Here is a 23,011-nt window from a genome sequence, read left to right as displayed (position 1 = left end):
GGCTCCCACTGCAGAACTGGGGAACAATGATCCGACCCAGTAAGTCACTGGTATGTAAAATTTCTGCTGAGCTGAGAAAGAGCTCTATGTAAAAAGGACTTTCAGGAGTTGTCTCAAATAAAATAGTTTTGTGGGTTTTTTTAAATTGATTACCTTACTAAAAAAAAGTTAAGTTCATGTGGCCTTCAGGGAAGGCCAGCAAAATCTCACAAGAATTAATAATCTTAAGATCACTGAAATCAGAGGCAGAAGCTTCATGATGCTGAGAGTAATTATGGCAGTTTTTGTGTTTACAAAAGCTAATGCCACATTCTTTTGGAGATTCTGGAACGTCTTTTTTTGTCTATGCTGCTTGCACACAGACACACATAGCTCATAATGAAATTAGCACAAGCCATCACTAAATGAAAGGCTAATGCTAATTGATTTGAAATATACGTGGTCAAAGAACCTCTTAAAATCTTTGTATTTTATTAACATTATTGAGATGCAGAAAGAATCTAACAATACTTAATCTTTTGAATCACCAGTAATCTCAACATCAAAAGAAACTATTAAACGTAGCCTTTATACACTGTATGTATATGCACACACACATTTTTCTATATTCAGAAATACTTGTATATAATGTTTATGTTATGTGTTTGTTAATATATTTGTAGACAGGTGTATAAGTGCACAAACACACAAACACACAGCCCCCTGGTTTTTGATCCTGAAGGAGAAAGCAAAATGTGATTTTCTGAAAACAAGACTGCTGTGTTACAGAAGTTGTATTTCATCTGTGCATCTCCTTTTCCAATGAAGGAAGGAAGACCATCCTGTTTTCTTTAATGACGGTGGATGTTCCTAAATCCAAGAAGTCATTTACGGGGTAGATTTCTGAATACCTCACTGCTTTGCATGCTCAAAAGAGCATAGGTAAGCAAAGCTGAGGAAGAGCAGAACCTACTATAACCTCATGTACAGTAGCTATATTTAATTTTTAATCCTAGCTTTGAAAGGCTACTTTGTAGCCCAGAATATTCTTTTACATTAAAACCAAACTGAAAAATGCCTCTACGTTTCTGACTAAGAGAAAAAAAAGACACAGTATTGCTTTTCCACCTCTCTTAATTCTACTCCAATTGTAGGAAACAACAGTAGATAAATTTATGGTGAAGAAACCTTGGACTGACACCAAAACATTTTGCTATGTGGAGCATTTCACAATCGCAGTTACCACATGTGAAAAGGTAAGTCACAGTAATAACATGTGACAATTGCCTCAGCTGTAGTCTTGACCTGGTAACTTCAATTAAGAGGCCAAACATCTAATCTCCCTAACATTTCTTAAAGCTATGAAACTATCCATGCTACAAATGAATAGAAATGTCAGATAATAGAAACTGTTGCATACATCTGTAACTATTCTGGCAAAACTATTTATGACCACAAGTTACCAAATATGCATCTTCTTAAAAATAGAAGAAGGAATTACTCCTTCCCCAGCAGTAGATAAAGCTGTCTTCAGGTGAGTTGCTGACACACCAAATTCCCCAAACCATCTAAAAGCAGTCCAAGTGACAGCTGCTGCATAGCTATAGTCAGGGCTATATGACTATATCAATCAGTTTACCAGCTGGGTAATAAAGTTTTCTTACTCCTTATCATTACTGTGATTTCAGAGAAAGATGTTCATTTCATCCCACATAACTGCACTTCCAAATTATTATAGGGGAACATGTCAATGTCATAAATTCAAAGAATATAAAGTCAAAATAATAAAAGTAATTCTATGCAATTTATTTGTACTCTGACCAAAGAAAAGGGAACTGATAATAATGCTTCATGTGGGAACTATCCGGACAATGACTGTGCCTTCCCACGTTGCTACCAAGTACATGGCGCGAGCCGTTCCAGTCTTGTGGCATCTGTGGATGACCCTGACTATAAATAATAATATTTTAGTCTCAGTTCTGAACCTCTTATTTGATAGCAATTTTAGCCAGGGTTGCTAAGTGTTATAAGGCAGGTATTTCATATTTGAATTACTTTTAAGACTTATTTATTTGCCTTTGTGTTAAATACTTCTAGAGCTTCCAGTTTTCCTGGGTAATTAGACATCCCACTGAAATGGCAATGAAATTTGGGCACAACTACGTGTACCTCTGCAAGAAGTATGGACAAAAGTGAAACAGTTGTATGTTAAAAATTTCTCTTTGTGAAACATTAAGAGTTGGCAACAGCTCCCAAAATGCTGCTTTGCTAAAATATATGTGGGCTTGTATGTGCAGACATATATGTGCATACACACATAACCCCCCAACACACATACATACCCCTCAACCACAATTTGGTAAGCCTATACAAAAACAGAATCCTTTTTCTTTAGAAGAAAATTTAAAAATCTTTGTATTTTACACAAAAGTTGATCCTGCTGCAAATGTAGAAATTTCTTCTCATGTCTCAATAAAAAACGTGACAGTTATTTCCCCCCCTTATAGATGTGATCTGTAGGTGTATAGGTGTACATCAGACAAGGAAACCCTGTAAGTAGAGCATCAGCCTAAGGGACCCAGGTTAAGTAACAAGCTTATTCACAATACAAGAAGGCAATATTTAAAAAAAAAAAAAAAATCATTTTGAATTCTGTGACATTAAGGACATCACCACCACCATGATTGGCATGATCTGGAGTTCTTACACCCTTTGATTACTCGGTAATTTTATTCCCATTGTACATGCAAGGGAAGTTAACAAGCAGCCCTTTTCAAAAATATCAAGTACCATGCACGTGCATAGAGTGTTTAAATCTCAGTTTTAAGTAACACGGGCTTTGAGAGCTTACCAGAGATGACCCCTGCTGTCAAGGTGGCAGAAACTGGTGCCTGCCTCTTACTCACTTTGGCAAGAAAACTAAAGAGTAAACCATCGCGTGCCATGGCAAACAGAATTCGGGGCAAAGGGAACATAGAGCCGAGAAGACTAGAACAGAAAAATGTATAGTTCAAATACAGGTTATTAAAAGCACAATGCTTTACTGGTAAACCCAACTACACAAAAAGAAAGCTTGGAAGAGTTAATGGGTTTAGGTTTAGTTTTGGTTTAGGCTCTGTGTTGCTGCTCTTGGTTTTTTGTTTGGTTGACTGATGTTCTTGGGTTTGGGTTGTTGTTTATTTTGAACCTAGGCTTTGAAAGCACTTGAGATTAACCAACAAATACAAAATCTGTGGTAGAGAAAAGTTTTACTGGTAGCCTACTTTACCTGGCGACAATCAGATTTGATCATTTTGGTCCAAAGCAAATCAAAGCTGCACAACAGTGGTTTATTTCCATATATGCAACATGTTTAGCAGTGCACCTTTCTTTACAAGGATCAACTCTTAGTCTCACCTGCTACTGCACCAGACGATAGAGTAGCAACTAGTGGGGTCTTCGTTTTGGAACTGATTTGAGCTAGACATTTGAAAAGCAACCCATCCTTCGCCATAGCATAGATTACACGCGGCATTGGGAAAATGGATCCAAGAAGACTGAGTAAAAAGCAAACACATGCAACATGGCAAACACAGTTCATGCAGAGTTGTATCATGGACAAGATAAACAATGTTAATTAACGGCATGTACAGAAACTAAATTTATGATTGTAAGACAAAACCAGAAAGCCCCACAGCCCAAGATACTACAGATCAGACACAAACAGAAATTTCTTTTTCCCTGTAAAGTTGACTGCTTTGGGGTTTTTTTTAATTAATTTAGGTAATGGAACTCCTTCATCAGAGAGAATTCAGATTAGCAAAATAACTCTTGCCATCACTGTAGTTCTTGGGTATTAGTGGACCAGAAACATGTTCCAGGTCACACTAACTATGCAATTAAGCTTTAGTATTCCTGGGGAAAGTCTGTCAGGCAGCAGCAGCAAATCAATAAGCATTAGCAGCATCTCTTACACTCTACGTTTCCATGTGAGGCTGCTGATTAACAGTAATTCAAAGTAAGCACCATACAGTTGTACTTGAGCACATTATTTCTTTCGATTAAAGCACCTCTAGCCAAGCTTCATTACGATTGTTTCTTTTTTTTAGAAGAAGTAAAGCTAATTAATTTAGATTTGTTATTAGCAGAACACAGAAAGCTTTTAAACTGTTGATAACTCGAAGCTCTTTTTAAACATAGTCTTAAATTAGGTGGTTTCTTTCCTTCAAAGCGCAATAATTGTAATTAAGAAAACCAAAAACATTGAAAGGACAAAAGGCAAAATCATAGCCAGTATAACCTCTGCAGCAAGCACACTAGTTTTTAACCACGTGAATGGTTGCCTTTCTTACTTTAGGGAATCGACTGTATCACTTACAGAAGGCACAGCTTTTACATACCACAGATGCTAAGTACCTCCAGTAATGCTCGTGAGACACAAGCGTTAAGGTTAGACACATGAGATAAGTGTCACTGCACATGAACTGATTTTGATGTATGAATGTCCCTTCCAAAAAAGGAAGTTTCCTAAATCAGAGTGACAACTCTGATTCAAATAAGGACACTGTTAAAAAATCCACTACCAATTTTTTTGCTGTTGTGCCTTTGTAAAATTTATTTATCCTACCCCTCTTTAAGTACATTCACATAAATAACAGAAATATTAACAAACATCTTTAACCTGAGGAAACAAGTTCACAACATAACATAGTAAGAGGTAACTACATGGACCAAAAGCAATGATCCCCACTTTTTTCTTAATTATACCTCTAAACTGAGGAATATGAAATAGTTTCCTTTGTTTTGTTCTAAACTGACATCAGTCAACAGACTGAAAGATTAACCTCTCCATATGAATAAATAGAATTCTTCAGAATACGCTGGTAAAAGAGACCAGCAGTTCAAATTTCTGAAAAAGCGTTTTACCATCTCAGTTCATTTTGTTTTCCAGTATTAATTTCTTTAAGCTAGTTTCTGCTTATATATCACTTTTACTATTTCTCAATATAGAGGAAAAATTCAGTAAAACCCTCCAAAATGAGGGGATCATGACAACTAGATAGAAAATAACTATAATCCCAGAATGAACTGTGTAACTATGACATTCTTCAGTCAGCCCTACAATTCTTTTAACGTCATTCTGGAACTATTTCCTTTTTCTATCCCCTTCTACATCGAAATATTCCTTTCCTTTAAATCATGGTCCACAGCCAGTGTGCTCATCTTCTTCAGGCTGATGCTTACAGGGTTCTCTCAGAGTACTGTCAGCATTAGTGCTTAAACAGGCATGTCGCTTTCCTTTGTGGAAAGGCAGCCAGTATTCTTAGCACTGAAGCTCACGTAAATGACTCCCTACCTACATAAACTCAGGTAGATACATTGGCATCAGCATTTTTCTATCCCTAAATTCAAGTATCAAGCAATGTTCTATTCTGTGAAAGTGTTTCTACCAGATTACAATTGGGCTGCAATATATATGAACACATACTAATATATCTCATGCCCTCCCTCATCTTTTTAATCAAAATAACACGTTAAGTTAAGGTTACATCCGCAGTTTCACAAAGGGGAATAAATTATCGTATTTTCACAGCTATAATCTACACCTCAAATACCCACGCAGAAACCACAGGAAGGGATGATGTCAGAAGACAGACTGGCTACTGGAGGAAAACAGACAGGCAACGAAGATGAGGAATGGAGCTAATTAATCACCTCTTCAACTTTGCCTGCAAATACACAGAGCCCATGAAGCTGCTGAGTCATCGGGAGTGGACAGCAAGAAAGGACAAAATGGGTGAGGTTTATTTTATCACTTAATAAAGACAACTTGCAGGTCATATGTTTGAAAACACATATTTTAATAAAAAACTTTTGGGTAATAAGCCAAAGAGGTAGAGTTCAATAACAGTACCGTTTAAAAAAGGAACTTAAATTAATCTACCTACTGTGATCAAGACCTGCTTAAGTCTAAACCATGCTTATAATACTTATTGCTAATCCTTTGCATGAACTGAGCCTTCAAAATGAACGCATGAACATATATTTAAATGTCACGTATTATCCATCAGCTCTTCCCTATAAAATTAGTATTTCAATGTCTTTACCTTGTGGACAAAGCACAGAGGGATCCCACTGCTACAACATATTTCGCAGGACCCCATCCAACATACTCAAACGCTACTGGCAAAGGACTTTTCTCATCTAGTAGATAGTATGGCATCATAAGTGTCAGTGCAGCTGAAACCCCAAAATAGGCCATGAAGCAGACAAGCAGGGACACCACAATTCCTATGGGTATGGCTTTCTGAGGATTCTTGACCTCTTCTCCTGAAAAAAGGAAAAATAAATAACCCACCAAAAATTCTTACTCATTTCCACCTTCAGTTTTAAAAGATAACATCAAAGACAAATCATTTATTAATCTAAGCCATGGGAATCATATTTGAAATAGAAGTTTTAAAAATCTGTATAAAATAAGCTTAGTGATGCAGAACAAAACTCAGTATTTTCTTGCCAGAAACAGCATTAAAAAATAAAGGTAAACTAACGGACATAAAATACATTCTATATTTAGAGTACTCAAAGCCCATCATTTCTAGTTATCTACCTACAAATTATAAGTTCAATGTACTCATTCCCTGTCAGCCATATACAAGCCAGCCTTTAGGAGAGATACCTCATCTCAGAGAATTGTAAAAGTGAGCAGGTGATTAACATGATTTCAGCAGAAAAAATTGTATACTAAGCACTTCCCAGACTTGGAAGGCAACAATTAATTTCTTTGGAACAGGAATAAAATAAGTAAAATCTCCTCCTTCCTCCCAAAATGATAGCCACATTCAGGAATGAACTCAGACTCATTCTACATGGACTGAAGGAGGTTTAGGAGAAAGCAAAGGACGAACAGTAGACAGATTGTTATGTTGTTTGCGTGGGTACTTTTTACAAAAAAAGCATGTTATACATATATACTTATACATATATACACACATATAAATACTATACCGGTTGTTGCAATGCAGTCGAATCCAACAAAAGCATAAAAACAGGTTGCAGCACCAGCCAATGTTCCTGTGAAACCATATGGCATAAAGCCACCGCTCCCATATATACTCGTCACATTCTCATAGGATGAGCAATTCCTATAAAGAACAAAAATACAGCAGAAAAATAACTTCTTTTTTTTATTATTATTGGTGGAACAAACACATGCATCCTTCTCCCCTACCACTCTGGAAAAACATGTTAAAATGCTCTCGTCAAGACATAGTTCTGCTTTACAAAACTGCACGAGAAGACATTTTCATGTCAAAGCTTGTAAAAAAGACAAAAATAACAGTAAATGGAAGAATACCTGAATCAAGTAACTATCATCTTACTCACTTTGCAGTTTGTGGCAAAATATATTAAAACACTAAGGGTGTAGGCAACTCTTGCTGTCATACTCACATGCTGCAGTTAATACATGACTTAAGGATGAGAAGCCAGTAACCTCTCAAATGGCTACGGACAAGACTATTGAAATAAGATTTATTTTAAGGAAACTACAGACAAGAAAATAAAAAACAATTTTTAACGGAATAAAAAGTTTATTATTCCCAGTGACAGAGCTATCAGTTGATACAATACCTGCAATACCACAAAAGCAAGTATAACAGAAAATTGCTTGGAATATGAGCAAGTAAAATGATTAAAAAAAATAAAATTACTCTGTTATTGCAGTAAGGTTTATGAGATATTCTTCACTTATTTTCCAGTTGTCAGCATCTCCTTTCACAAAACCAGAAATCATAACGAAGAGTAGGACCAAGATGTTAATAGCAGTGAAAATTTTATTCACCCATGCAGATTCTTTTACTCCAAAAGATAAAAGACCTATAAAATAAAAATATTTTATAGATGTGAATGGTCCCTTAAACTAATAAAATGGCATTTTAAAGAAGATATACATGCAAATACTGTGAATAATACTAAAAAAACAGCACTAGATTTTATACTTTTAAAAAGTGGTAGCACAAATTTACTAGACTCTTTGACAGCACGGCAATAGGCAAGTGTATTGGAAACCACAAACCAGAAAGCTTCTTTAATTGTATTCTTTAAGTATTTAAAAGTACTTTGAGCAATTATTACTTTTCCGATATTCCAATTCATATCTCTATTTTATGCAATGAAGCAAAAATAGGTACAAGAATTCTATGCTTCGTAAAAACAAATTGGTGGAACCTATTCCTTACAGAACAATTAATTAGATTAATGAAATAATCAAAATTATTAGATTAATAATGTAATCTGTTCACTCTAAGTTTTTCAGGGCATATCCAACACTGAGTAAGAGTCCCATTTCCTAGTTCATTAATAAAACCTTTAAGAAGAAATACATGCCTCCTGTTCATAAACACTGATTCTCACAGGTTCTAGAAAAAAGTCTGATACAAAATACACGTGCCTCAGGTTGCAGAGTAGTGCATTTAAACAATCTGAAACTTATTCCATCAGGATCCTACTGTGTCATTAGATTTGTAACAACTGTAAGTGTACTAACAGTTTAATGGAAGAGTAGGCAGTGAGCAAATCAGGAAAAATTAAATATATTGAGAAAGCCTCCACAGGTTCTTTGCACTCTAAGCATTTCCACTAATATCACACATGCTTTCCCTCATTATTTAAAGATTAAGTCTGAAAATTTTAAGCCTCTCAAGATAACGTCAAAAAATTTCTGACTCCGCTAATGAGATGTTTGCTATCTTATCGTAACACAGAAGTTATCATATAAGCTGCTCAAGTTTTCTTCACCAATGGCATTTTTATTGGAAATAGGTGTATGCTTTCTTTAGCTTAGTTTTTCCCAAGAAGGCAGTGTCTCAATCAGCCTAATGCAGTATGAAACATAGTACATACATTTTTTAAGTCCTTTCTGTAGGAAAAAAAACCCAAAACCAAGCCAGATTTCTGTGGACTTTTGCTTGTACTTAGCACATAATATTTTCTGTAAAAGATAATCTGCTGCTCCTATGATTCAGCTTTGCGCAGTTCAGAATCCAATTACTCAGTCTACACAGCCCTGAGCCATCCCCACTGCCCCTCCTCTTGGCAGCGGTGAATTCCACCCAGTTAATTCACTGGTGGTTTGGCTGCTTACCACAGAGACCTGGAGAGGTAATCTGCAGCACAAGCACAAGAGAAGTGAAGAAGGAATGATGGTGAGGATGAAAAGACAGGACACAAATGAAAACTCAGGAGCAGTGGAGAACCACAGGAGAAACATTTCCTCTTCTATCAAGAATCTCTACTACTGATGTTAGGAACCTCAATGACAGTGGACAAAACAGATATAAGATGGCAGCATCTGCACTAGCATTTTATAGTTTGGTTTGTGGAGTGGTCTGCTTTTCAAAAGGTTTGTTTTTTCCTCCTTCCTCTGGAGGAGGTGAAAATGAAAGGTCCATTCCAGCTATACCAAATTCAATCCCATCACTCCTGAAGACATAAGGGTCTGAATTGGTCCTATAGGCAACTTCGAACCACAAGCCTAGCAAGATTCTGGGCTAAACCTTGTCTAGTAAACTCCCTGATCTTCCTAAGCGCAGACACAGGGGCCTCAGCACCAACTGTTAATGCTGGTAATTCACAAAGTATGTTCGGTTTGCAAGCATGAAATTCTTCTGAATCTCAAGGCATTTATTTTTAAAACGTCTACAAAATTAATGCATTTAAATAATATTCTACTCTTAAAACTGTACAATTAACTTCCTCAAGACTCTACTCTACTTTTGCTACTTTCTTGTGGCTTACATTAGTGACCATATGACAACCACCTCAAAAATTTTGGGTAAAATTTCTGGAAGTATGGGTGTTGAGTCAGCTTGGGAATACCTACACTGCAATGTGACTCACAGTGTAGGTACATCCTAAATCTTTTAAATAATGTAGTTCTCAAACATTTTTCAATTAGGGACTTCAGCATCTTATGCATTTTTTGTTCTCTGCTTTCTTCTAGTAAAACAAACAAAACCAAAAGAGGCAGAAGGAAGAAATGAATTGAAGATACAAGCACAGCCATAAATTAAAGCTTACTACTGTAGGAACTCATGTTTTTATGTACAGAGACCTAATAAAAGCTTAGGATGCACTGGCCACTCATTCTAGCATTAGGAGTTGAATGGAAACATTTTCCCAAGTAGTCCAAAAAGCCCGTTGTAACAGAATAAGACAACAGAAGGTTATACCCATATAACTTATCAGTTTCACTTTCCAGAGAAAAAAAGCTCCTGCTTTTGTTTGATCTAAAGAGAGACAGAACACAACAAATATTTGAGATATGAGTAAGGCCTCTACTGAAATGCTTCTAGTACTGGCTGAAAACAAACTATACACTTTAAAATACACATACTGCTTCCTTCTCTCCTGGTGGTAGTAAGAATGTTTCCTTGTGGAAAGCAATTGTTAAATGCAAACATGCAAATAAGTTGCAGTATTTTTGAGCTTTCCAATCTCTCAAAAAGCTGGTGTCAATTTCTGTGGTTTAAAAACATGATACATGAGTAAAGATGTAAAAGAAACAGAACTGAGTGGAGTAGTCATGAAAGGTTTACTCAGGTTCAAACCGGTCTGTTGGGCCATGCCAGTACCTTGGAGTGCCCTTTAGCTCAAACAAGTTCTAGGCTAGACAACTCTTTTGAAGACTTAAAAAGGGGAAAGTTATTTTATACTGAATACAATTTAGAGGGGAAAAAAACCCCTTACAAATACCCACTACATACACAATATGTGATTTAAGGAGAGCACATCACATTACCAAACTACAGAGCTTAACCTCAAGGTCCCTCTGAAAGCATTTACCAGTGATAAAGCCATAAAAACCACACAAAACTGTATAATTTTCCTGTTTATTATCAATCTGTATCATGGGTTTTATAAAAAAGTACAAGTGATTGTTTCATGTCTCAGCTTCAAAAAAAAAAAAAGAGGGTACACATGAAAATTGGATTATATAAATTTAATTCCCAGAGTCATTGTGTCAATACACACATGCACATCTAAACATCTCAGACATTATAAAGGTATTTCTGATAAAACACAAACTACAATTCAGCATTTTTGTCTGTAAGAAACACTCTGACATCACAACTACCATAAATGAAGCCATATATGTGTCTTACCTGATAGAAGTAATACAAGGAATACAGCAAAGAAGTCAGGATACTCTGCTAGTCCAGAGTAATTCATTTTGAAGTAGGTACTGAAGAAATGACCAATCTGTTTTCCAAGAAGTTCATCAAAGGTGCCACTCCAGGCTCTTGCTACGCTTGATGTACCTTCATAAAATACATGCATATTTAGGGTTTTGCATACATACAAGGATACAGTTACTTCTACTGAAAAAGAAATAAAACTAAGAATGTCGCTACTTGCATTTTAAAAAGCAGAGCTTGTGTTAGAACAGTCATTTTTTTTGCCAAGGGATTTTAACATTATAGAATTTTTCTACATAGTTAAATGATAACATATTGTTCTACAACTAAAATATACAAATTTGTACCTCATTTATTCCCAAAATATTGCAGAATTATTTCTGTATCATTTATATTTGATGTCATCCTGGAAGACACTTATTTCTAAAGTTACAATATGACATATGTTAAACAATATAAAGCAATGTAAGAAAGCAGTTTAAGAAAGAACATGAAGGAAAGTTTGTTCACCTGAAAGTAAAGCAAAAAAATGCCTAGGAAGATGTGTATTGTTGGAGGCAGTATTTAAGACTAATACTCTCGTGTATTGTGGCCACAGCTAAATAACAACCTTATTTCTACCACTTTCCTATCATGAAATACACTTCAATATGCCCAAGTATTGATTTTGTAGTGATTTGGGAAACACTCCTGTAGTTACGTATACATATACAGCTAGGCGTGCTTATACACAATATAATGGATGCTTGGAACACGTACCTCTCGAAGAAAACATTTTTGAATCAAAAAACATTGTCTCTGCTAAAGCACTGAAATAGTTATTTGAATATCTGCCATATAAGCATTTATTTTATTCAGGTCTGGTCAACTTTGTATTTTATGGGATTACATGATAGGACACCACTTAATTAGCATGAGGTTATAGTAACAAGTTAGTACTTCATGACTTTCTTGAATTGAGATACTATAGTGATGGGGTCCCTGTAAATGTCCTTGCTGTGTATATTCAGAAAAAAATATGCTTATTGATTTTACTGAAATTATTCTTGCTGACCAAAGACAGCAAAGAAATCCTGTTTATTCTTGTGTATCATCACTGAACTGTCTGACACAATTTTCATACAAGTTATTCAGTCCATGCTGCTGAAGACACTGTTCGCAAAAGCATCTTGCAAAAAATCTGTTTACAATGGTGATGCACAGGAGGAAATAACCTAATCGAACTACCTTGGTTATTTGATCCCAGCAGGAGTAAAAAGCAATAGTAGCTAAGTACAGAGACAGAAAAGAAAGACAGACCCAAATCTGTATCTTATATCTGCTGCCTCAGAAACCCTTGAGACTGTGTTTGTTCTTAAGCTTACCTATAACGTAGGATAAAATGAGATTCCAACCAGTTATAAAAGCCCACAGTTCACCGACAGTTACGTAAGTATACAAATACGCAGAACCAGTCTTGGGAACGCGAGCACCAAACTCAGCGTAGCAGAGACCTGCCATCACAGATGCCAGCGCAGCAATGAGGAAAGAAACAACAATGCTAGGTCCAGAATCGGATTTGGCTACTTCTCCAGCAAGGACATAAACACCAGCACCAAGAGTACTTCCTACTCCCAGGGCTATAAGGTCCACCGTCGATAAGCATCGGCACAACTTGGAGTCCTCAAGACTTTCACCACTGACGTTCTTCTTCCGCACCAGACACCGAACAAAGGACAAAGCTGGTCCACAGGGCAACATGGTGAAAGTAGAGCTCTGAAATAAAATAAATCATTATGGTACATAAAAGGTAGCATGGATATTGGTGCAAAACAACTAAAGAAACATATTTGCATAAAGAACTTTAATCATACCTACCAATTCATATATTTACACTCTTCTATGACATTAAATAAGCTGGCATGTGCTTTTTCCCCAAGAAATATATTAGGGATTCGGTATCCCTAATTTTATATTTAACACTTATTTCCCCAGGAAAAGATATCCATTATCTTTAGGTTTACTACATTGCTGTAAAAAAGAACAAATTGTTTCTATTTATCTGCTGATGGCCACTTCTTAACCATTTCTAAAACAGAACCAGAACAGACATCTATTATCTCGTATATCATAAAGACTTTTAAGACAAGGATCAGCACCAACATAAATAAGGATTTTTAAGATCTAAAACTCCAACACCAAGGCTATAAATACCAAAAGCTTTAAAATATAGCCTTCTGACAGAGCCAATGCAATCTCCTTTTGCCTTCAAATACATGGCTTTTGCCTTTAGAATTTGCTTCAGTAAAAACTGCTTGAAAGCAGATTAAAATAGTGTTTCTACTCCCTCCTACACCAATGAAGTTTCCCAGAACTAATTATCTTTACAAGGAATCTCATACAACTTTCCCTGACAATCATCTAACAAAACCTGATGGGATAACTGCTCATCCCATGCCAGCTGCAGTTCTTCAATATTCTGAGTGCACGTCGCAGTGTGGGGTGTGATCAGCTCTTGCACACAAGCTCAGATTTTGTGACCAGCTAGGTTCTGGAGGCCAGCAGGTGGGCAGCGCTTCTCTGGCCTGTGATACGGGTGCCTGCTAGGAGGAACAGCAGTGAGCCTGCTTCCCAACTCAAAAAAATGACAGCTGAGGGTCCAAAGCATTTGCCTGGGAGGTAGGACACGGGCATCCCATAGAAAATCATATCTCAAAGAGGCAGCATTAATGTACAAGCTCTGTCTTTCTTTACGTATTTGTTTGAATTGTATTGTTGATGACTAAGAGTTTGGCAAGAATTAAGCGATACCATCTGCCATCTCCCCAAACTGATGTTTGCCTTTGCAACTCATATCATAAATTTCTATACTCTGCTCATGATTTGTTAAGTGGAACCCTCCTGAGAACTGAGAATCTTTTTCAGTTAGATGAAGATATTCTGCTGGTAGATTCCTCCCCAGTCTGTATCAGTTTTCTAGACCAGTAAAGGGCATTTCTACTCACAGTAGTTCAATCCACTAACAGCAATGACTTTGCATCAAGATGGATAGCTCACTTAACAGTGTTTGATCCTAGAACAAAGAGTCAGAAGCAAGAGAACTGCCATCCTGATATGAGATTGCTTGGAAAAAATCCCCTTGGGTATGAAAAAGAGAGAGATCTCAGTGCAGAAACATTTTTTCCCTATTATTGTAGTAGCTCCCCAAGTACACTCAAGACATGCCACTTCTGTCTTCAAAGAGCATTCTTTAAAAAAAAAAAGGTCTCCATTCCCTTTCAAGGAAGGGGAATTTGATAAAGGATAGTGAATGGAATTGGATAGCTCTGGGCAGTGATGCTTAATGCCCATTAGAAAGGTGATAGCTGCCCCAGGACAGTGGAAGGAGGCAAGACAGGCAAGTTTCCAAAGCTCTGCTGCAATTAGGCAGTCCTTTCAGCCCGCCAGGCTCACAGAGATAAGTATCTGCCCATGGTATGCAGACTTCATCCACCGAGGAGATTTCACACATCAGCTTCACAACTAAGTTGATGTGCATGTCGGCAGACAGAAGATATCTATAAGCTCTTCTGAGGGGAATGACCATTGAACTGTTCAGGCAAAATCCCCTGCTGTAGCTCCTGAACTCTTCAGTAAGAGCATTCTTTCTTTGGGCCTGAGGCTGAGGCACTCCACTCCCCCAAAGCCAGGTTTGTCTATCCTGGGCTGCACTTTGACAAGTATTCCCAGGGCCACTATGTTTTTTTCCATAATGAGACTTCTGAAGCTGTAGCAATCACTTAGGATGTTATATTAATATACTCATTAGGGTGTAGCCCATGGCGACAGGCAGCAATGCTCTTGTGACTGACTCCATGTCCTTCCCCTTAGCAATTTCAATGTTGCAGAAACATGGCATTTTTTAAAGGAATTCTTTCCCCCACCCCCCAAATGATAGTTCATTTGGCATTTCATTAACAGGAGAAACTACTCTGGCAGACGTTGTTCTCAGAACACTAAACAGTTTCCAAGACTTTTGTTATTCAAACGGCATCTCAGATTGCTCTGCTCCTTTGCAATTTGGGACAAGAAGTCCTGAAGGTTGTAAAGTCATCTATTGCAGTGGCCAGGTGAGTGATATTATGGTTTTCTCTGCTGAGAAGGAATCCTTGTGACAAAATAGGATTATTTCTTCTGCTTCAGCTTTCTCTGATTCTTGTGGAGAGGACAGGAGGCTGGTTCTTGCTTCGCCACAAGCCAGTAAGATGAAACACCCGTTCGGACTCAAACCCACCCTTTCTTCTTTAGCCTTTAAAAACTGGAGCACAGCCAAAGACAAGGTTCAAGATACAAACTGTGTCTATAGAGAAAAAAAAAAATCTCATACGCATGAGAAACTTATCTTTTTAGGTGTATGCATCCTAACATGGACTTGATGAACACACATCCTTTTACAACAACCACTGCAATCCAGAACATCTTACACTCTTTCCTATACTTACTATGCACACATGCATAATAAACAATGTCTGAACACTGCTTCACAACTTCTGATGGTGTGTACCAAGTGCAGCGTTGTAACTAGACTAGCATTGGCCAGACATGGCCCCCTTTCAGATTTGGCCAAGACATCCCAAGACTCCGGTACTGATCACTTCATACTCGATAGGAAGGTGCAGCACGAAGAACTGATGAGCTTATAAGGATATTTGGCCTCCACACAGGAGCAAATAACATAGGTAAGTGGTGACAAAGTGTCTTCAGAAATCACTGACAAGTGTAACCTTTTTCTGAGGTGTCCCTTGTAAGACAGATCCTTTAACACATTATCCCCTGCAAGAGAACAACCTGGGCTCTGACCCAGTGCTGACGTGTGCTGACTCACAAGCACAGCTTATCCTAACACTGTGGCTGAGCACGTCCCACACCCAAATACTAACCTACAGAAGCAAAGAAGGTAACAGTTGGGTATGCCTTTTGGTGGCAGCATTGTCCTAGATAAGCTTACACTGACTGCAACCACTCACTCTTAAAAAGGGTCTTATTCCTACGGCGGCGTGATTGGGCAAATCTCGCAGTTTCCTTTTCTATTGATCTTTAGGACAGAGAGGAACATGAAGTAGGGTAAGCAAACACAGAAAAAAATGATCTCTCCTACTTTTTGACCAGCAGGTCTCAGTATTTTCCTAATTGCTGCTTTTTACTTCCTCCTTTCCCCACTGCAGTCTAAGCCTGCCTCGTCCTAGCAGACCACTGTGGCCTCTGCTTCCTCTTCGCTGCTGCTTCACCAGCACTGGCCCAGGCCCCTGCTGAAAGTCCCGTACAGCTGATGAGCACTGGCTCTTTTCAGAGCCTCCTGGGGGAGGCACACTTGACAGGTTGGGAAATGGGGTTTTTGGTAACATATTGGGTAATCAATCAAGAAGGAAGTGAGCTCTCTGAATGCTCTGCTGCTGACAGAGCTCACAGTGCTTCTGAGGCATCTCTGAGGCACCTGTCCTACATTTCTTAGAGCAGACTTGGATACCTCCCTGCCTTTGAACAACAGCGTTAGGCATGTAGCCTGAAAGTGCAGTCAGTCAGGGTGGGCTGAGTTTTTCATGCAGTTTAAACAGAGTAGAGATTGAATCCTGAGCTGATACAGAGTTTAAGCATAGGAAATTAGTGATAAGAAACCAGAAAGGAAAATGCCCTTCACTCACCAACAGTGTGCAGTCATTCCTAATTAAGGTGAGGAGCAGACCCCTGTTGCTTCTCCTATGCATTCAAACCTGTGCTAGGCTCCACTTCGGTGAAGTCTACTTTCCAGAGACATTTGTCACAAGCAAACACCTGTGAAGTCTATTTGTCACTGACCTTGGCGCGTTCTTTTTGCTGTGTACAACTGAGGTGGCAGCTGTCTGGCTCTGCATGTGCTGGGTCACTGCACTTCTGAAGTCTCTTTTGGACTAAGTTTTTCTTTAGCTACAGATTACTCTATAACACAGAATACGCCTCCAACAGTCCTCTGAAAAAGGGAAGCCCCAGTTCAACTGCCTTAGACTTGAGGAACAATGTTCAGCCCATATTCAAGCCTCCGCCTTCCTTGAACGCATTCCTAGAAAGAATTGCAATGCCGTTCACATTGCAATTTACGGTTTTACCCCTTCAACCGCATGCAACAAAGAGACAGGCAGGACAGGAGGACTTAGTTTAGACAGGAAAGAAATTGGACAGATCTATCCAACATAGGGAGGAAAAAAAAACCCAAAAGCTTCCTCACGTCTAATGGGCATTCACGGTATTTGTCAGAGTACCTGAATAAGCACAGATACTTCTCCAATCCCTTTTCTTCTTTATTGTCTTGGGTTTTTTTCTCTACAGTAGCTGCTGATAGACCTTTCTTAATTTCAGTGTTTCCTGGACAGCTGTAAATCAGATAATTTACTGCTTGACCACCAGGCATCTGAATGCTAACCCAGGAAGATGAGTTCAGCCTTATAATTCATACCAGCTCTTCCATTCAGATGGATGATCAGGAACATTTAATGGTCATCTATTGTTAGCCCTCTTCTAGCAGGAAAAGTTTGGTGTCAAAAAACTTGTAACTACAACCGCAATGCGAGGGACAAAGTCTCCATCTGCAAGGTTTGTATTCATCTTTAAAATTGTTTTGACTGCTTCACAGTCACGTAAAATCTACCATTTTTGCAAAGTATTTTCCATGTAAAAATAACCTAACAGCCTCCTACCCCAAAACAAAACACAAACAATAGGTGGATATTGTGAAGTAACTTATATCATGTATTACCACACTCTTCCATTAAAATAACATTTTAATTTAATTACGTGCAATAAGTGGTTTAAGTTAGTACACATCAAATCCAAGCTACAGGTGGGAAAACCCAAAGTTTTGCTGCAGTTGCCATTCAACTTTTCCTACAAATTTTTCCATTAAAAGCGCTAATAAAAAAGATAAAAATCTCATATGGAAAGCAACCATTATAAAGCAATATAAAACCTCTGAAAGTTTTAATACTGTTATTGAGATGTATGTTTAAAGATTCCTGAAGCAAAAGTAACTTAAAGATATTTTACTTATAAACTATTTTGTTGAGCTAATATTATATACTATACTATAAATTTTAGGTGCAGTAGTTTAACATTTTAAACAGCATACCAATTAGGGAGAAAATAATCCAATAAGTTTGTAACATATTGAAAATGGAAAAAAATAAATATATACTGATTATATACAAATTAATTTAGTCTTCCTTCAGCCTCATTTTCCTGAAAAAAAACTGTAAAAGTTTATATTTTATATTTTCCATCTGTAGAACTTATGAGAAAATTTGTTTGCTCTTAAGTACATTTAGCCTTATTCAAAATTGCAGTATTGCATTGATTAGATCTAGAGCAATAATATATGAAAGTAAAAGAATTCAGAGATGAAGCAAAACTAGGTATAGCCTATGATTTGTGTGTGTGTGTACACACATGCACAGACAACACATGATTTTACTGCAAGTGTCCTAAAAGTTGATGTTGTGCCCAATACTTTCACAAGTCTCCTAATGTCTTGGACTATTTAAAGTCGTGTATTTAAATAATACTTAAAGCCCTAAAATTGGAAAGCAGCACCTGTAACAGAAGTCTAATATGTATAAAACGGAAAAGGAAAGCTTTATCATCCAAAAGCAGAAACACCTTCCAGTCAGACTGGGAAGGAAAACATAAATTGCATCTTCTATATATTAACACTGTAAGTTGCATTTTGTCAGAAACACAGTAACGCTGTAATGTAAACTAAACTTAATACTGCATACCACAGCTCTTGCTACTCAGAAAGCACATATGTTAAAGGCAAAGGTTCCTACGATAAGCTATGTTGCTTTCAGGTTACTTCTTTCAGCAGTAAACTTCATTACAAACCTGATTCAGAGCAACTTCTGCTGGGCAAACTTCTGCTTCTCTTACCCAGTCCTGAACTTCTGCTGTCTTAAATGGAAGAGTAATGACTGAAAGTGATTTTATTAAAATATTTGCTTTAAAAGCCAGCTGTAAGTGGTGCGAAAGCTGTTGGTGCTGAGGGGTGGAGGCTCGGCAGCCTGGGTGATTGGAGGGCTGTGAGCCGGCCAGCTATTTGCCCAGCTAAGGCAGGGAGGGAGAGAGAGAAAGTCTTGCTGCTGTTCAGATAAATCATACCCACTCTCTTCATGACACAAAATCCAACTGGAATGCCGTTTTCTACGTTTAAACACACCTACGTGCTTGCATATAAAACGCACACTGTTGTGAGGGTACCCGCCACACGCCCCCCAGGGACTCCTTTTACACGTCCTGAAAGAAAAGCAAAAATGCGGATGTCAAACTTGGTCTCCCACTGCGAAAGCAGTGTCTTCCCAGCTTTTGCATTCACTCCCCTTGTAAAAAATAAACTGGCTTTGAAGCATATTGAAGGATACTTTGCAACACTTTGAGACCTGAATCCAATACTGTAGCATGAAAACTGCTTTTGCTGAGTAAATTTTAGAAAAAAATAAATAATTTGAAAAGCATTGCTGTGGCTAGAAACAACACAGAAGAGAGTATATTTACAGAGTCTGGTTAGAGCCCATTCTGCTGAACTGGGATAGGCGCACCATATATCTTGTTCTCCTTTATATGGCTTGAAATGTAAAAATGCTGAAGACTGGAATTAGAACAGTCAAAATATTCCTGTGACACAACCAATAAATAACCCTCAGTTTCTTAAAAATTAGCTTCCAGAATAAACCAAACCCCAATGGATAATATACAGCTGCATTTTTATTACTTCCAATGGCAGACAACCCCACCCCAAACACGTAGTAGCATTTCCGGCCAACATTATTCACGGCATACTGTTTCCCTTAAAACACTTGTGTTTCAGTGTCTCTCTTTTTGTTCAGAGAACACTGAAAGTATGAGTCTTGCTGAGAAAAGCCCTATGCTTTTCATCATTAAAAAGTCTTCCCTAAGAAAATATGGAGAAAAACACATGTAGTGTGGCAGGCCCCTGCAACTTGCTCTCAGCTTTTAATTTTCCCTGAGTGTAAAGTCTGCCAGTGCTGCAGGAGCACAGAAGGCTCCTCTTCCTTCCCTCATGAAAAGTCCTCTTCCTGCGGCCACACGCAAGGGACAAAGACAACCTTTCGTCAGCCTTCCCAGATCCAAGGAGAAATGCCTCCAAGAAGAGTGTGCTCCACGGCGATGGGCCGTATTTCAAGACCAGGAGTCCAGATGTCATTTCTTACATTATCCAAGGCTATTCTTTTCTTAAAGTGCAAAAAGGTGCGAAGAGAAAAGGTCTTGTTTGTTGAAGCTCTAATGATAACAGTGCTCATTCTTCCCCTCGTGCTGACCTCATCCGTGTTAAATACGAACTTTATCTCTTTCGCAGTTAATACCCAGTCAGAAGACAGAAACAAGAAGTTATGCTAGAGGTGCAGGCTGCTAAACAGGTTAGGTTTCTTGTATGGAAATATGCAGAAATTACTTTTAAGGAGCATCACTCTCAACCATGACAACATCTAGGCATTTTTTTCCCAAACCATCACTCTCTAGTAAGTCCATGAATGACTTGAGAATTACTCCTGTGGATTTTAGTTAACATCCTCAAGACCAGTTCTGAATCGCTTCCGACCATGTAGATCCACTAGGAATTGTTGTTAATGCATAAATTAAGTGATTTATTGCTTAATCATGGAAAACATCCCTTCCACTTTAAAAAAAAAGTAGATGCTTCATAATCTGCTGAATACAGAGACTCCATTTCTACTTGACTTCTAAAGTTAGCCTTCCTCGGGCATACCTTCCCCACAGTATCGGGGCAGGATACCCCCACAGAAAAGCTGAGTGTGAGGCTAGCCTGGCCAACGGGTGTTCTGCTTCGATCGCTTTTGGGTAGACTCCTGCCAGGTTAATGAAGATGCACTGTACTGGGGCTGATCTATGAATTTATGTTACTCCTGGAGCTGGAACCACTGTCTGGGGTATCACCATATGTAAATAATTCCCAAGTGGCTTTATTAATTATTAATAAAAGACAGTTCAGCAGGTCAAAGCAAAAAAAAAAAAAACAAACCAAAAACAACAAACCAAAATCAACCACCCCCCCAAAAAACAAACAAAAAAGCAAACCTTGACAACTACTGACAACTACTTTCTAAATGTGGCCATAGAACTGAAGACTATGCAGGCCATACAGATGTGGCTGTAACAGGGGCACGGGCCCAAATTTAAACGGGGGAATTGGAATTCTGTATTTCCAAGAAGATAGATCAAGCTTAAGAAAGTAGTTTAATTTCAAATTTTCATTCCGGTAAACATATTAATTTCCTATAACCATAGTTCTTCCTATAGCATCTATGAAACACCTATAAAATGTTTTACGGACATTTTATATACATGCATTGCTTGCATTTGATGTACACACATTTTAAAACCTTTTGCACTGTGCAGAATTAACACAGAGCCATCCAGGACATGTTGTCGTATTCACAGAGCAAGACAAACAATTCTTGGTATTAAATATACAAACCTGGTCAGATGGAAGCCAACAGCAAAATTCCAAATGATATCATTGGGGTCAGGAATTGATTCAAAATAAGGACTTTGAATTAGGAAAAAGGAAGAAGTAATGACAGAATAGACTACCCCTTCCTCTCCCAACAATACACAACCACAACACCACAAGGATTGTTCACACTTTTCCACAATAAATATTTTAGGGATGTCACCCTTTTTTCTGGATCTTTTTTCATTACCCACTGCAATCTCTAGCACTCTTTCAATTTATTCACTGCACAATTAAGAAGAAAAAAACCCCACCACTCTTATTATTTCACAGTAGAGCACCATCACTACATCTTACATGGATTTACTCCCCAACAGAATAGAAAAGTAACCATGCAAATTATTTCTCTAGTTTAAGTTTGTCTGCAAGTGCCGTAACACACATTGCAATCACCATATTTAGCTACTTTATCTAATATACAGCATAAAACAATCCAGTGAATGTACCATAAGGTTTCTAGAGTTTGCAAAAATCTACTTCCAGTACATCTCACTGAAAAATGGAAAATGAGCAGTTATTTATTCATCTGTGTAACCGCTGCATCTCCAAAACTTTCTTTGGTATCATTTCTAACTCTGAGGGACCAGCTCCTCTGGGATTGCCTCTTCAGAAGTGGATCTTCCTTTTATGGAAAATGCCAGAAACAAGATTACGGTAAGTCAGATTTAGTATTAACTGGATCCCTCTTTGCTTTCTGCCTCTCTTCATTTTTATTCTTGACCTTATTATGGTACAGATTTGTTACAGACACTAAAAGTTCAAATCCTTCAGGGGCTGTATAAATTGGTTCAAAATTTCATCTTCATTCTTTAAATTAACAGTAGAAACTGTACTGACATCCATGGGGCTGGAAAGTCACTTGCAAGTGCACTTTCTGGTTTTTTCGGAGCTATCACCTGGCTGTGATAACAATTCATCCCTGGTAAAATCGGTAAATTTATGGATCATTACAAAGACAGATAGGAGCTGTGCTGCTGCGGCTCATTTGACTTCCTAAAATTTAATCCTGGGAACAGGAGCACACAGCAGCTACGCTGCTAAAGGCATTCAAACCTAGAACCATCCCTGTCTCCCAGCCAAGAGGCAGGGAGTACACTGGCTGGTGAAATAAAATAGCTTGCATCTGTCCCGCCTAGATCTAGAGCACTGTGGGGTAGATCAGTATGTCCCCACTACCTAGTGTTTGGTTCAGAGGTCCTATGGACACTCAGACATAGTTTTCTGTGTGTTTTCAGTCACGCATACTCGAAACTACAAGAAGACCATGTTGCCACACAGCAGAGTGGCGTTTTTGTAGAATCAGCCAAAAGGTGTATTTGTG

General features: G+C 38.0%; 1 protein-coding gene across 5 annotated transcripts in view; it reads right to left on the bottom strand.

Annotated features, from left to right (window-relative positions):
- SLC7A2 (solute carrier family 7 member 2) overlaps window positions 1–23,011 on the bottom strand; it is a 57,407-nt gene that overhangs the window by 9,927 nt on the left and 24,469 nt on the right. The window contains exons 1-7 of one of the 5 annotated variants that reach the window (XM_076336328.1): window positions 19,026–19,162; window positions 12,521–12,911; window positions 11,124–11,279; window positions 7,671–7,836; window positions 6,967–7,103; window positions 6,066–6,288; window positions 3,376–3,515 (exon numbers count right to left, since the gene is read on the bottom strand). In XM_076336328.1, coding sequence (XP_076192443.1) covers window positions 3,376–3,515; window positions 6,066–6,288; window positions 6,967–7,103; window positions 7,671–7,836; window positions 11,124–11,279; window positions 12,521–12,896 — 1,198 coding nt within the window. In that variant the 5' untranslated portion in view covers window positions 12,897–12,911; window positions 19,026–19,162. Of the gene's footprint in view, window positions 1–2,830; window positions 2,968–3,375; window positions 3,516–6,065; window positions 6,289–6,966; window positions 7,104–7,670; window positions 7,837–11,123; window positions 11,280–12,520; window positions 12,912–16,816; window positions 16,918–16,970; window positions 17,055–19,025; window positions 19,163–23,011 lie in introns of those variants that run through there. The other 4 variants (XM_076336324.1, XM_076336327.1, XM_076336323.1 and 1 more) reach the window with 4 other exon arrangements.

The sequence above is a fragment of the Aptenodytes patagonicus genome, chromosome 4 (assembly GCF_965638725.1).
Source record: "Aptenodytes patagonicus chromosome 4, bAptPat1.pri.cur, whole genome shotgun sequence".
NCBI classification, from domain to species: domain Eukaryota; kingdom Metazoa; phylum Chordata; class Aves; order Sphenisciformes; family Spheniscidae; genus Aptenodytes; species Aptenodytes patagonicus.
The sequence above is the reverse complement of the archived record's forward strand: the minus strand, read 5'-3'. Positions and strand labels throughout refer to the sequence as shown.